This window comes from Callorhinus ursinus, unplaced genomic scaffold (genome assembly GCF_003265705.2).
Source record: "Callorhinus ursinus isolate GAN/ISIS: 27379988/994484 unplaced genomic scaffold, GSC_fseal_2.0 scaffold8, whole genome shotgun sequence".
Lineage (NCBI taxonomy): Eukaryota > Metazoa > Chordata > Mammalia > Carnivora > Otariidae > Callorhinus > Callorhinus ursinus.
Window position 1 is genome coordinate 45753011 of NW_027397070.1, and position 15864 is coordinate 45768874.

The 15864-nt window shown below is 37.5% G+C and overlaps 1 protein-coding gene and 1 pseudogene across 2 annotated transcripts in view; both read left to right on the forward strand.

Moving 5' to 3' along the window:
* Window positions 1-15864, forward strand: part of DNAL1 (dynein axonemal light chain 1) — a 39439-nt gene that overhangs the window by 16546 nt on the left and 7029 nt on the right. For both annotated transcript variants that reach the window (XM_025869697.2, XM_073895532.1), the window contains exons 5-7: window positions 1879-1934; window positions 11430-11556; window positions 12868-13008. In XM_025869697.2, coding sequence (XP_025725482.1) covers window positions 1879-1934; window positions 11430-11556; window positions 12868-13008 — 324 coding nt within the window. The remainder of the gene's footprint in view (window positions 1-1878; window positions 1935-11429; window positions 11557-12867; window positions 13009-15864) is intronic.
* On the forward strand, window positions 4619-4749 carry LOC112822895 (U4 spliceosomal RNA; annotated as a pseudogene).

Consider the following 15864-nt stretch of genomic DNA (forward strand, 5'->3'; position numbering starts at 1 on the left):
TGAAGGCAGTCGCTTAACCAACTGAGCCACCCAGGCGCCCCTCCCTTGGTCTTTAATGGTCTTTCCTCTGTTTCTGTGTCCTAATCTCCTCTTCTTCTAAAGGCACCAGTCATATTGAATTTTACCTAAAATGATCTCATTTTACCTTAATTACCTCTTTAAAATCCTGTGTTCACATACAGTCATATTCTGAGGTACTGGGTGCTAGGACTACAACTATGAATTTTAGGGTAGGGGGACACAGTTCAGTCCATAACGGGGTCTTCTTTCAACAATTAAAGCATTTTGCATGAATTAGGTCACTCTTAAAATACTTTGTCCTGAAAGTTAAATGTTTCTCATAACAGAATTTAAAATAATTCATTAAATTAAATAAATTAAAACAAAGTTTATGTAACCCTGTATGCCTGATACACACATGCACACACAAACACATACATAGACACAGACATCATTTATTGTGTACTTACCATGGATTAAGCATTATGCTGAATGTTTTAGAAAATTATCTCATTTAATCCTGATATTCTTCTTTTTATAATGATTTTATTTATTTATTTTATTTATCTGGGAGAGAGCATGAATGGGGGTGGAGGGGAGGGGCAGAGGGGGAGGGGAAAGAATCTCAAGCTGACTCTGTGCTGAGCACAGAGCCCAACACAGGGCTCCATCTCTTGAACCTGAGACCATGACCTGAGCTGAAACTAAGAGTCCCAACTGACTGAGCCACCCAGGCACCCCAATCCTGATATCGTTATAAGGTAGATATTATATTTCCTCATTTTATGTATGATGAAACTGTGATTCAAAGAAGTTTGGTGCTTCCCTAGAGAGCTGGGATTGGAACTCAGTTAAGTGAATTTGTGTTCTTAACCACTGAATTATGGATTTTGTAAAACAGTGCAATCCAATAGAGCTGTCTGCACCATCCCAGTATAGTTACCACTAGCCACATACAGCTGTTAAGCTTTTGAAATGTGGCTAGTATGACTGAGAAACTGAATTTTAAATTGTATTTAATTTTAATTAATTTAAATAGCCACATGTGGCTAGTAACTATCATATTGGACAACATAGTTACCGAAGGTTACATTGTGAAAACTAAGTGTATAACTTATGCATAAGTAATCAACAATTTTTTAGAACAGAAATGAAGTTTCCTTTATTTTGCTAGAAATCTTTTTTTAAGTTTGAAAAATTATACATGCGCACGGTTTTATGCAAACAGTTCAAAAAAGGTTACAATGGAAACTAAGTTTTCCTCTGACCATAAAGCAACTACTCTTTCTATTTTCTTTTTTTCTTCTAGAAATAGCCTATAGATACACAAATAGAACCATCCTTTTAAAAAATACAAATAAGCATTTTTAAAGCAAATCACAATCTAATTCTTTAAAAGACTGAAAGCAAAAGATTTTTTAAATACTAATTAATTTAGTTTCACTTTTAATCCTTTGTGGAGTGAGGTGGACTATACATAAATATGTTCCTATTTTCTAGTGTGAGTCCTTATACTATAGTAGATTTGAAATATATATGCTTCCAAATTTAAAGTTCAAATCTTCTTTCCTCTTATCTTATCCCTGAAATATTTTTACTAGCCAGCAATTTAAAACCTTGCATTCAAAATAGCTAACCATTTGTAAATTTAATATTGTCATGATGTGAAATTATAGTTGTAGTGTTTGCCTTAGATGATAAGTGAGTCAGTTTCTTGAATTGAATTGACTTGAATACCACTTTTAATTAATACAGCCTTTCTTACTCACCATATAAATATATTTATTATATAAAATGTATTAATACTTTATTATACTGGATTTACAACAGTTATAATATGATTCTCGTAAACAAAAAATTGTTTTTTTTCCACTGCAGAAAACTTGAGGATATTGTCTTTAGGAAGAAACAACATAAAGAACTTAAATGGACTGGTAGGTTGTTATTTATTTCTTTAAAAAAGCATGTACTTTTTTCCCTTAATATACAAGTAATATTTGTCCATTTCAGAAACTTTACAAAGTAGAAAAGCAACTGTAAAAGGTACCTATAGATCACTTACAGTTTAAATATTGGTAACTATTTTTTTAAGATTTATTTATTTGAGAGAGAGAGAGAGTGTGTGCAGCGGGAGGGGCAGAGTGAGAGGGGGAGAGAGTCACAGGCAGACTCTGTGCTGAGCACAGAGCCTGAGGTGGGGCTCGATCCCAGCCCTGAGATCACAACCTGAGCCAAAACTGAGAGTTGGATGCTTAACTGACTACACCCCCCAGGCACCTCATAAATATTGCTAACATTTTGACTGTCATCTTTCTTGCCTTTTTTTCTATTCTTTGATGGGTATGTAGAAAATGAAATCATACTATACATATTGTTTTGCATCTCTTTTTTTTTTTACTTAATATTTAAAGGTCATTTTTTTCATGTTATTAATTCATTTAGTATGTTTCCTGAATGCCTACTTTAAGCCAGGTGCTGTTCTAGGCATTAGAGATACAGAAGAATATGAAATGAAGTCCTTGCTCTCCTAGAACTTCCATTACAGTAGAGGGAGGCAGACTAGAAAATATTTGTATGCTACATATACAATAGATTGTATAATACAGGTGGTGATGAAGGCAATGAAGAAAAATAAGGCATATACAAGAGCATAGATGGATGAGAAGTGAGGATGTAAGCTACAGAGCTGACCAAGGGACTGGTGGTCCAGACTGAGGTGGGACAACAAATGTAAATGTCCTGAAACTGACAAGCCCATTTGTATGTATGATCTGGCCTCTTGCCTTCCTTTCAGATCTCAATCCATATTACTCTTCTTCCTAGTTGGTAATCTCCACTGGTCTTTCTCTTCCTTGAACACACCGAGTCTGTTCCCACCTGAAGACTCTGTACTTGCTATTTCTTCTGCCTTAACAACTCTGTTACTTTGGATTTCTACCTTATTGGCCATCACACTTCAGCTTAGATGTCACCTCCACAAAAGTGTCCCAGCACCCTATATCCAAAGTAGCCCTCTAGGCAATAACTCTCACTACTTATAATTTTTTTCATCTTTCTTATTATTATCTGAAATTTTCATTTGTTCTCTCTCTTTCTGTCATGTCACACACACACACACACACACACACACACACACGAATCCTAATGAGTACATTAGTTTTGTTCATCAGCTTCTATATTAGTGCTTGATACATGTAGTAGGCACTCTGTAAATATTTACTGAGTGACTCAATATATTCCTAATTACAAAAATTATTAGGTTAAATTTTTAATTCTAAGAGTAATATATGTTAATTATAAAAAAAGATCAAGCAATTCATAAATATATGAAATACACTGTGAAAGTCTTTCCTCTTTTTACCTATAGATATCTGTGTGTGTGTGTGCATGTGTATGTGTGTGTATATATATGTTATGTATGTTTGTACTGATAATATACAGGGCATATTTTTTCTGCTTTTTCATTCAACAGTGTATCAGGGATATCCTTCCATGTCAAAATATAAAGATATAGTATATTTTTTTTAAAGATTTATTTTATTTATTTTAGAGAGAGCATGTGCTGGAGGCAGGGCAGAGGTAGAGGAAGAGGGAAAGAAGCAGACTTCTTGCCGAGTGTGGAGCCCAGTGCAGGGCTCGATCTCACAACCCCAAGATCATGACCTGAACCAAAATCAAGAGTGGGATGTTTAACCAACTAAGCCACCCAGACGCCCCAATGCATTATTCTTTTCTTTAAAGATTGTATTTATTTATTTGAGAGAGAGAGACGGAGAGAGATCTCACACAAGTGGGGTTAGGGGCAGAGGGAGTAGCAGACTCCCCGCTGAGCAGGGAGACTGACATGGGGCTCAATCCCAGGACTGGGACCATGACCTGAGCTGAAGGCAGGTGCTTAACAGACTAAGTCACCATGGCACCCCTCAAATGCATTATTATTATTTTTTAAGGATTTTATTTATTTGTCAGAGAGAGAGGGAGAGAGCACAAGCAGGAGGAGTGTCAGGCAGAGGGAGAAGCAGCCTCCCTGCTAAGAGAGCCTGATGCAGGGCTCGATCCCAAGACCCTGGGATCATGACCTAAGCCCAAGGCAGATGCTTAACTGACAGCCACCCAGGCGCCCCCCATGCATTATTTTTTAATAGCATTATAGTTTTTACACAGTTTCAGTATATAACAGTGTATTTATTCCAATACTGCTGAGTGTTTAGATTATTTTCTTGAGGAAGGGGTGTCTCTTTTTTTGCTATTACAAATCGTGCTGCAGTGAACATCTTCACACATCTATCCTTCAACAGTTATTTGAATGTTTATATAGGCTAGATTGCTAAAAGTAGAAATGCTGAGAATATTTGTGTGCATTTAAATTTTTGATAGGTACCTCAAATTGCTCTTACAATGCTAATGCCAGTTTCTACTTCCATCAATGGTATATGGGTGAGGATTATCCCCTCCACCCTTAATATCCATGAGTATTGTCCATTTTTTAATATTTGCCAATATGATAGGCAAAAATGGAATATTGTGTTGTTTTAATCTGTATTTAGTTAGTTGTGACTTTGAACGTCTTCCTATATATTTGTTATGTATGTTTCCTCTTTTGGAAATTGACCAACTAAGCTTTGCACAGTGGCAGTATCATAGCCAATGAGGTTTATCTGAGGCGCGATTATTGCTAATTGGAAATTGACCAACTATAGTTTTTACCCATTTTTCTATTGGCTTTATTTTTTTCTTATTGAATTCTAAGCACTCTCAATATTTCTAATATCCATTGTTGAGAATATTATTACTATAACTGTTGTTAACATTTATTAACTATGTAGCAGACTATATGCATTGTCTCCTTTGCAATTCACAAGTAGATAATGTCCTCATTTTTAGATTAAAAAAAATCCTCATTTCAGGATAAACACACTTGGTCTCAGGTAGTTATGTAAAGTGCCCAAGTATAGTGAACAAGCACTCTTAAACACTGTTGCTGAGACTGGCAGTTTGTAGTAGCTATCACAGCCTTCAATATGTATTTACCTTGTCCCAGCTATTCTATATCTAGGAGTTCTTCATACTCACATACATGAACAAAGATGTTGGACCAAATATGTTATACACACACACACCACACACATATTTCTGGTAAAAGCTGTTGCCTCTGCAGAAAGGAAGAGGTGTGGGGTGCGAAACACTTTTCTTTTCATGCTTGTTTGTACTGTGTGGGGTTTTTGTTTGTTTGTTGTTATCTTATATGTTACTCTTTACTCAAAAAAGAAACAAACAGATGATTCCCCCTAAAATACAAGGAAAATATTTGTTTACCCATGTTTATAGCAGCATTATTCACGGTGACCAAAAGGTGGAAGCAACCCAAGTGTACCTCTATGGATGAATAGATAAAAAAAATGATGGAAGAGCAGTGGAGGGTAGGAGGGAAGAAGAGGGAAGGGGTGGAGGACTTGGCCACGATGGTCAAATCTAGGCAATCTGATTGCAGATTCCACACTTCAATTTAATACAATTTTCAGATTTTTTTTTTAAGATTTTATTTTTAAGTACTCCCTACACCCAACCAAGGGGCTCGAACTCACAACCCTGAGATCAAGAACCACATGCCCCTCTGACTGAGCCCACCAGGGAATCCAGTTTTCAGAATTATTAAATGTATTTTCTCTTAGTTTGTCCCTTGTCTTTTTACTTTATTTGTAGTTGCCAAATGGAATTTTAAAATTTGTCAAATTTGGGGCACCTGGGTGGCTCAGTCGTTAAGTGTCTGCCTTCGGCTCAGGTCATGATTCCGGGGTCCTGGGATCGAGCCCTGCATCAGGCTCCCTTCTCCGTGGGGAGCCTGCTTCTCCTTCTCCCACTCCCCCTGCTTGTGTTCCTGCTCTTGCTCTCTCTCTCTGTCAAATAAATAAATAAAATCTTTAAAAAAAATTTGTCAAATTTATTTGTCAAACTTTATGACTTCTATGTTTTATATCTTATATAGAAGGTCTTTAGTTCTAGATTATAAAAATAGTCTTATATTTTCTTCTAGTACTTCTGTAGTTTTTTTAAGTGTAAATTTTTAAAGTTTATATCTTTAATCCATCTGGAGTTTATTTTTTTAAAAGATTTTATTTATTTATTTATTTGAGAGAATGAGAGAGAGAGCATGAGAGGGGGGAGAGTCAGAGGGAGAAGCAGACTCCCCGCCGAGCGGGGAGCCCGACCCTGGACTCGATCCCGGGACTCCAGGACCATGACCTGAGCCGAAGGCAGTCGCTTAACCAACTGAACCACCCAGGCGTCCCCTGGAGTTTATTTTTATATGTTGCATTAGGCAGGTATCAAACCTTATTTTTTTCCCTTCAAATGGTTAACTGTATATTGAAAAATCTCCTTTTCCCACTGTAAATGCCACCTCCTAAACTCTGTGTATGCATGGGTGGGTTCCTGGATGGCCAAGTTTCTTTCTATTTGTTGTTTTACTTATATATTCCAGCTCCGATATCATGCTGCTTTAATTTTCTTTAGCTTTATATGTTTTGATACCTATTTGGATAAGTCCTCTTTCTTTGTTCAAAATGTTTGTTGGGTTTTCTTAAGACATTTACTCTTCGAGAGAAACTTGAAAATCAGTTTATCAAGTTCACAAAAATAAATTCCCTTTGGAAGTCTTAGAACTACATTGAATTTATAGATTGATTTGGAGAAAATTGATATCTTTATAATAATGAGACTTTACTCGTAGGCAGATTTATTCAGATTTTTTTTATGTCTTTTAGTAGAATTTTAGTTTTAATTCCTATAAGGCCTGTACATGTCTTACAAAAATGTATTCCCAGGTAATTTATATTTTTTGTTGCTACGATGAATGAGGTAATTTCTCTCTTCACTTCCTGTTTATAACATAAAAGCTATTTGTTTTGTATATTTATAATCAATTGCCTACAAACAGTTCTTAACTGTTTATGAATCAGATCTTCTTAAAGACTTCTTTTTTTTTTTAAGATTTTATTTATTTATTTGACACACAGAGGGGGGGGGGGGGGGGAACACAAGCAGGGGGAGTGGGAGAGGGAGAAGCAGACTCCCGGCTGAGCAGGGAGCCTGAAGCGGACCTCAATCCCAGGACCCCAGGATCACGACCTGAGCCGAAGGCAGACACTTAATGACTGAGCCACTCAGGTGCCCCTCTTTTTTTTTTTTTTAAGATTTTATTTATTTATTTGACAAAGAGACACAGCCAGAGAGGGAACACCAGCAGGGGGAGTGGGAGAGGGAGAAGCAGGCTTCCTGCAGAGCAGGGAGCCCGGATGTGGGGCTCGATCCCAGGACCCTGGGATCATGACCTGAGCCGAAAGCAGACGTTTAACGACTGAGCCACCCAGGTGCCCCCCAGATCTTCCTAAAGAATTCTAAGCAACATTATGTTATCTGAATTCATTACTTTATATAAAAAACAAACAATAATCATCATCATCATTTTATGTGGTCTGAAATGGAGGTTTTACAGCACTTCATTAAGCCCTTCCCATTCCTATAACTTCCAATGTAATACTATTTACGGAACAGACACTTATTTTTTTTTGTTTTCAATACATAGTGGTTTGTTGACCTCAAAGAATCATAAACTTTAATAGCTGAAAGGGATCTTAGAGAACTTCTTGTCCAACCTCCTCATTTCTTTTCCTTTTTTTATTGTGGCAAAATACACATAACATAAAATTTACCGTGGTAACCATTTTTAAGTGTACAGTTCAATGGTATTAAGTATATTTGTATTATTGTGCAACCATCAATGCTATCCATCTCTGGAACTCTTTTCAGCTGGCAAACCTGCACCTCTGTACCCATTGAATAATAATTTCCTTGTCCCCTCCCCTCAGTTCTAAAACCCCCATTCTACTTTCTGTCTCTATGAATGTGACTACTATATGTACCTCATGTAAATGGAATCATACAGTATTTGTCTTCATGTGACTGGCTTATTTCACTTAGCATAATGTCCTCAAGGTTCATTTATGTTGTAGCATGTATCAGAATTTCTTTCCATTTTAAGGATGAATAATATTCTATTGTATGTATATACCATATTTTGTTTTGTTTATTCATTCATCCACCAATGGATGTTTCCACCTTTTGACTATTGTAAATAATGCTGCTGTGAGCATTGGTATCCAAATATCTCTTCAAAACTCTGCTTCTGATTCTTTTGGGTGTATGCTCAGAATTGGGAGTACCAGGATGCCTGGGTGGCTCAGTTCATTAAATAGCTGCCTTCCGCTCAGGTCATGATCCCAGGGTCCTGGGATTGAGTCCCGCATTGGGTTCCTTGCTTAGCAGGGAGCCTGCTTCTCCCTCTGCCTGCCACTCCCCCTGTTTGTGCTCTCTTTCTGGCAAATAAATAAATAAAATCTAAAAAACAAAAGTGGGAATGCTGGATCATATTTTTTAATTTTTGGAGGAACCACCAAACTGTTCTGTAGTAGCTGTACCATTTTACATTCCCACCAGTAGTGCACAAGGGTTCCAGTTTCTTCATATACTTGCCAACACTTGTTATTTTCCATTTGCTTGATAGTAGCCATCTAATGAGTGTGAAATGGTATCTCAATATGCCAACCTCCTCATTTTACAGAGTAAGAAACTAGGAGGAATGATTTGTTCGCATGCAGGAGCAGACCAGTTTGCTAAATACCTGTCTACTCCATGTCCAGTTCTCCAAAGAGTCAGTGTATTTAATGACAGATTCCACTGAACTAATTTACACAAACTTAGCCAGGTTTACTAGTTGATAGTCACCAGATTGCTTCACCAAAATCTTATCATTATTACCTACTTAACAAATACATAGAAAATTGTGTTGCTTGGAATGGTTTCAACACCTCTAAAATTTTTCTTTAAGGTTTAATTTAGTCTTAATATACAGCTGTTTCATCTCAACTGTTGTTTTTGTCAGTCCATCTTTGTAGAATTCAGTTTTATAATTTAGACAATAATCACTTCTCAAATGATTAGAACACATAAAAATAGTAATCTAATTGAGCTGGTTAGTAAATCCTTACATTTACAGAAGTACAATAGACAGTGGAATAGACTGAAAATGTATTGAAAAAACTATGCTCTGGGCATCCAAAATCTATACATTCGTAAGTCAGTATACATAAGAAATTCTCATTTCACAAAGTCATATTGCCAAGCAAAGTCCCCAAGTGCACCGCAATTTGGTAATGGCAAAACAGTTACATCCAAACGGCTGAAAACTAAACTGAAACTAAATTAGTACTCAAATGAATAAAACATCACAGAAATCTTCAAAAGTTATCCTGTCTAAAGGAATTTATATCATATCTTATCCTATCTAAAACAAATTGCTGGGGCACCTGGGTGGCTCAGTCGTTAAGTGTCTGCCTTCGGCTCAGGTCATGATCCCAGGGTCCTGGGATCGAGCCCCGCATCCGGCTCCCTGCTCCACGGGAGGCCTGCTTCTCTCTCTCCCAGTCCCCCTGCTTGTGTTCCTTCTCTTGCTGTGTCTCTCTCTGTCAAGTAAATAAATAAAATCTTAAAAAAAAAAAAATAAAACGAATTGCTATAATTTATAAGTGAACAGTTTTTCAGTAAATCAGTGAACGAGTAAATTCAGCAAATTGGTTCTTTGGAGAATTGATCAAATTGGCTATGTGAAATTGACTGAGAGCCCTCAGGTGCACACGTAAAACAAAACTAAGCAGCAGAACCCAGAATTGAGCCTAAATCTTCTAATCCATATTTAGTCAGTATTTTTCCTGCTACCTCATACTTTCTAAATTGGAAACATGAGATGATTAGAGATACATTAAGATGAAAATGTATGCAAAACAGCTTAAATTGTTTGAAGACTGATTCCCCTCTTCTGAAAGGTAGGGTATATTAATTAGGTCCTTTGGGAGAAGATATCAGAATACTACTAGATGAGGGGGTTTGGTTAAATCACAAAGTTCTGATATATGAGTGCCAGGATAGACTGATTTAAACTTTTTTTTTTGTTTTACTTTGAATTGTGTTTCTTCTCAACTCAAAGTTGAAACTATGATGAATTGTGGGAGTTGGGATGGCACTCAGACTAATTCAGGCCACTCCCTTCAGCTTCCCCCTGGTTCCACCAGTATGGAAAATCCATTAGGGATCTTTATCCAGGGTACATTTATTTTCTCTGCGGTCTTTGAAGGGAAAGTTACCAGGACATAGACCTAGGCCCCACATTCTAGACGTTACCTTGTGGATGTAGGTAAATTCTTTTGGGATAAGAGGAAATTGAGCATGTAATTGTTCCTGCCTAGAACTTTTTTTGGGGGGTGGGTACAGGCAAAGGGGGAGGGAGAGAAAGAATCCCAAGCAGGCTTCATGCCCAGCGTTGAACCTGATGCATGACTTGATCTCACAACCCGGAGATCATGACCTGAGCCGAAATCAAGAGTCGGGCGCTTAACTGACTGAGCCACCCAGGTGCCCCTTGTTTCTTTTTTATTTTATTTTATTTATTTATTTGACAGAGAGATAGAGAGCACAAGTAGGCAGAGAAGCAGTTAGAGGGAGAGGGAGAAGCAGGCTCTCCGCCAAGCAGCCCGACGTGGGGCTCAATCCCAGGACCCTGGGATCATGACCTGAGCCGAAGGCAGACGCTTAACCGACTGAGCCACCCAGGCGCCCCCCTCATTTCTTTTTTATAAAGAAAATAATCATTACATTTTGTCTTATGTCTATAAAAGAAGGAAGAGTCTTTGTACCACCATTGATTATATCTACCATTTAAGAACCAGTATGATCTTTATACCATAATGGAAAGACTGTGGGTTTTAAACTGAATTTTATACATCAAAAAAATAAGAGGAATTGATGGATAGATAGTGGATGGATAGATGGACAGATATGTGATAGGAAAAGAATAGTAAAATGTTAATGGTAGAATCTGGGTAGTAGATACATAGATACTTGCTATAAGATTCTTTCAACTTTTTGTGTTTGAAAGTTTCTGTAGTAAATATTGAAACAAAAACCCTTAAATTTAGACCTACCTCTATTATTTGATAGCATTGTGATCTTAGAAAATGCCTTAATCTCTATAATAGAAATCAAATAACCTGCTTTGCCTATCTTAAATGTTATAAGGATCAAATAATATAATACAGGGAAATAATTTGAAATCTGTACAATTCAATAAAAATGATAAAATAGTGCTATTATTTCCCCTTTTGGTGATTTCAGTAGCTATTCTTAGTTCAGATCAGTTTAAAGAGAGGAAGAAAATGTACTTGCCTTGTTAATGAGAAAAAACTCCCACATAGCCTCAGCCCCCCTGCCAACGGACAGGTGGGTTTCAGTTCTCTCTGAAGACCATTGTCTTTATGTTTATAAGGAAGGGGACAGAGGAAAATAAGCTTGTAAACCAAAATTGCTTTCTTTTTCAGGAAGCAGTAGGGGACACATTAGAAGAACTGTGGATCTCCTACAATTTTATTGAGAAGTTGAAAGGGATCCATGTAATGAAGAAATTGAAGATTCTCTACATGTCTAATAACCTAGTGAAAGACTGGGGTAAGCTGAAGCTGGCTCTTTGCTAATCTTCTACCTCCTGTTTATAGAAAATAGCCCAACAGAGAACAAGATGCAAAATGGGGACATTTCTTTCTAAGCACACAGGGAAATAGCTATAGGAGTTCCTATCTTTCAGCTGAATGCTTGAAATTTACATTTAAATATTTACTTAAAATGATTATATTGAATAGATCCTGGTCCTCTCCATCATGGAAAAAAATTATAGTCCAAAGGCTGAATGGAATCAGTTTAAATTTAATAATTCTTGGATGGAATATGTCTTTGCCATCTATATGACTTCATTTTTTTATAGTACATTATTCATTCAGCATTTACCAAAGCCCTATTAAGTGTTATGAGCTATGCCAGGCTCTTGAGATACATAGTTGAATAGGACACTGTCCATGCCTTCAAGGAATTCACAACTTAGTGGGAAAGAGTAGTTTATAAACTGTAATGAGTTCTTCAGTAGGTGTGTGAATGCGTTGCTTTGAGAATTCAAAGATGAGGGATGCATGGGTGGCTTGGTCAGTTAAGTGTTGGATTCTTGGTTTCAGCTCAGGTCATGAACTCGGGGTTGTGAGATCAAGCCCTGCAGGCTCTGTGCTGTGGGGAGTCTGTATAAGACTGTCTCCCTCTCCCTCTGCCCCTCCACCCTGATCTCTCTTTCACTCACTCTCTAAAATAAATAAATAAATCTTTAAAAAAAAAAAAAAGAATTCAAAGATGAGGGGCGCCTGGGTGGCTCAGCCGGTTAAGCTTTCCGACTCTTGATTTCAGCTCAGGTCATGATCTCGGGGTCATGGGATTGAGCCCCACATCAGGCTCCGTGCTCAGTGTAGAGTGCTTGAGATTCTGTGTCTCCCTCTCCCTGTGCCCCCTACCCCATGCTAACTCTCTCTCTCAAATAAATAAATCTTTTTTTAAATAAAGAATTTGGAGATAAGGGAATGGGTGGAGACAAAAGCAGTTTGATTTAACCCATACTGATGCAATACAGCATAGAGAAGACCTCTCGCTGGAGAGTGATATGTTGTTCTTTGTGATTCTGAACCTCATCTCCTTTTCTTATCCCGTCCTTAGGCTAGCATAAAGGTAGAAGAGGTATGCCTTCTTTTTCCTTCCCTTTCCATAATGTCTTCAGAGAATGACTTCATATGGTATAATTTCCCTTACTTTCTTCAAAATCTTAAACAACAAATTGTTCTGAATAGTCACAAACTGAGGGCTAGTGATACTGGAGTTCAACCCCCAAAATCATAACAGGAGAACTTTCCATTTTAATATAGAATGTATTCTTTGTACTTGTAGCTGAATTTGTGAAGCTGGCAGAATTGCCGTGCCTGGAAGACCTGGTGTTTGTAGGCAATCCCTTGGAGGAGAAACATTCTGCTGACGGGAACTGGATTGAAGAGGCGACCAAGAGAGTCCCCAAACTGAAAAAGCTGGATGGTGAGTGACTCTGGGCTAGCTTGGGGCAATGCTTTCGAGGCATAAGGATTGAATTTGTGACATTGAATCATGAAAAGGAGCAAAACTAAGAAATAAATAGGTTGTCTCTAATCTCCAAAGCCATTTCATTCCACAGGAAGTTTTAGAGTCTGGGTTTGAGCCAGGGTGAGATGAAAACCTCCTAGGATACTTAGACTGGTATAAGATCATCCCTCGACCAAAAATTTTTTATAAAGCCAGGCTTGTTCTCAAGTCACAAAGGTATTATTTTGCAGAATAATTAGACATAAATGGTAAGCAGTCGCTTTTTCACAACTGGATCAAAATTGTAGTTTTCTCTCTACCCCCACCCTCTAATTTTAGTTAACCAATATTTAAGATAGGTGTCAATGTCAGTAGATATCCCTGACTGACTGGGTTCAAGTTCTAGTTCTACCACTTAATAGTTTTTTCGTCATTTTGCTAGTTAATTAATTTCACCAAGCCTTGTTCTTTTGTAATCTCAAAACTGGAAATGATAATAGTCCCAGACTTCTCTGGATCTTACCTCCTCCCAGGAGGCCAGGCCAGGATCCCAACTGCTCCAGAACCCACAAACTTCTCTCTTTTCTGCCAGCCCAGGGAAATAACCTTTCTAATCTGAAGAGAATCACTATCCCCCTCCTTCTTTTCCACATTTTTCTTCATCTTCTCATAAACTGTCTTCCACTAATCTTCTTAGGCTTTTCAAAGACAAAATCCAGTAGGTCTGATGGTCTTTCTCTACTTTCCACATTGCCCCTGAAGCAGTGATCCAGAACTGACTAGGCTACCTGATTGAATGGAGGGAAAGGAAATATTTAGAAAAAATAAGTAATATCCAGCTATGTGATGATGATGATCATCATCATCCCATGTACCAAATACATATTTGCCCTGTAGTCTTCAGCACCGTCCTCATACTGATAGTCACATCCAAAACAAAAGGACCTAGTTGTCTATGGTTGAGGCCTCCATGTCCCTCAGCCCTTCTCTTCTCTCTTTACCACCCCTGCTGCCTTGTCATTAACCCTTCCTAGATTCTTTGTCTCCCCATTGCTCCCTTACTACCTCTTTCAAAGCCTCAGCATACAACCCTTTTATCCACCCCAGCTTACTGCAGTGGTTGTTCTTAAATGGGACTGCACCCCTATGAAGATACTGGACATTTTAGAATCTCTGGGGAGAGAGTGAAGAGGTCTCTATAGTCAGAAAAAGTTTCACAGGTGATTCCAATATGCCTCCCTGGAAGATATGTGCTCATCTGTCCTCTAACTGAGAATTATTGATGTGAAAAGCTCTTACCTATCTATTTTCCTATACCAAAAAATGTTAACAGCTTGACTGAAGTTTAATTGACACACAATTAACTGCACATATTTAAAGTGTATAATTTGCTGTGTTTTGATATACATATACACCTCTGAAACCATTGCCACAGTTAAGATAGTGAATATATGATGGTGACTGTAGTTAACAATACTGTCTTACAGCAAATTGAAAGTTGCTTAGACAGTGGATCTTAAAAGTTACCACCACACACACACACACACACACACACACACACACACACACACACGGAAGTAACTATGTAAGGTGATGAATGTATTACCTAACATTGTGGTAATCATTCCATAATATATATGTATATCAAATCATCATGTTCATACCTTAAACTTACACAATGCTATCTCAGTCATATCTCAATAAAGCTGGGGGAAAAAAAGGTAATAAATATATGCATCACCCCCAAAAGTATCCATGTGCCTCTTTGTAATCCCTCTCTCCTGGTCCTTGCATCATCCCTCCCAATGCAATCACTGATTGCTTTCTGCCTCTATAGATTAATTTGAATTTATATCAGTGGAATCATGCAGAATGTTCTTTTCTTTTTTTCTGGTTGCATAGGGGTAAAATGACAGTAGATTATCTCTTGTGGAGAGGTACAGGAATAATTGGGAAGAGGCAAACAGGTTTCTAAGATGCTGGTAATATTCTATTTCCTAAATTGGTAGTGGGTATACAATCATTGGCTTTATTACTCCTTAAATTATTTATATTGTATTTGTACGAATGAATATTTCTCAATTAAAAAATAAAGTAGAAAAAAGGGGGAAGGGACATTAGAGTCTTGGACTTCAGCTTTTTTATGTTTACCTTTGGTTGGATTCTAGAAACCATTTGAAGTCATTTGTCTTCTTTCAGGATTGCATACAGGAAGTAAAACTCTTCCCTTAAGCATGGAACAGAACCCCTCAAGTAGACCCTGAGTAGACCAAGCCACCAAGTACTGACCTCAGGGCAATCTGAACAGCCCCTACGATGACCAGCTTGGTCTATAGGATAGACCAGAACAGAGACAGCTGCAGCTGCTAACTTGCCTACTTTTGCTCCTCTTCTGTTGCTTATAAGCGAAACTAGGGAATCTTAAAAAGCTAAAATGAAAAAGATAATGCCAAATATTAGTGGGATGTGGAGAACTAGAACTCTCAGACCTTGCCAGATGGTAATATAACTTGGTATAACCACTTTAGAAAACTGGCATTATCTGTAAAATCTCTACACACATATCCATTATGACCCAGCACTTTTTCTCCTAGCTATATACCCAAAAGAAAAGGATATATATGTTTACCAAATGACGTGTATGAGAATGTTCATAGCAGCACTATTTTAATAGCTATGAATTGGAAACAACCCAAATGCCCATCAAGAATAGAACAAATTATGACATATTCATATAATGTAATATTAAACAGCAATGAGAATGAGTGAATTACAAATTTCACACAATATAGATGGATCATGCAAACATAATGTTGAGCAACAGAAGCCAGA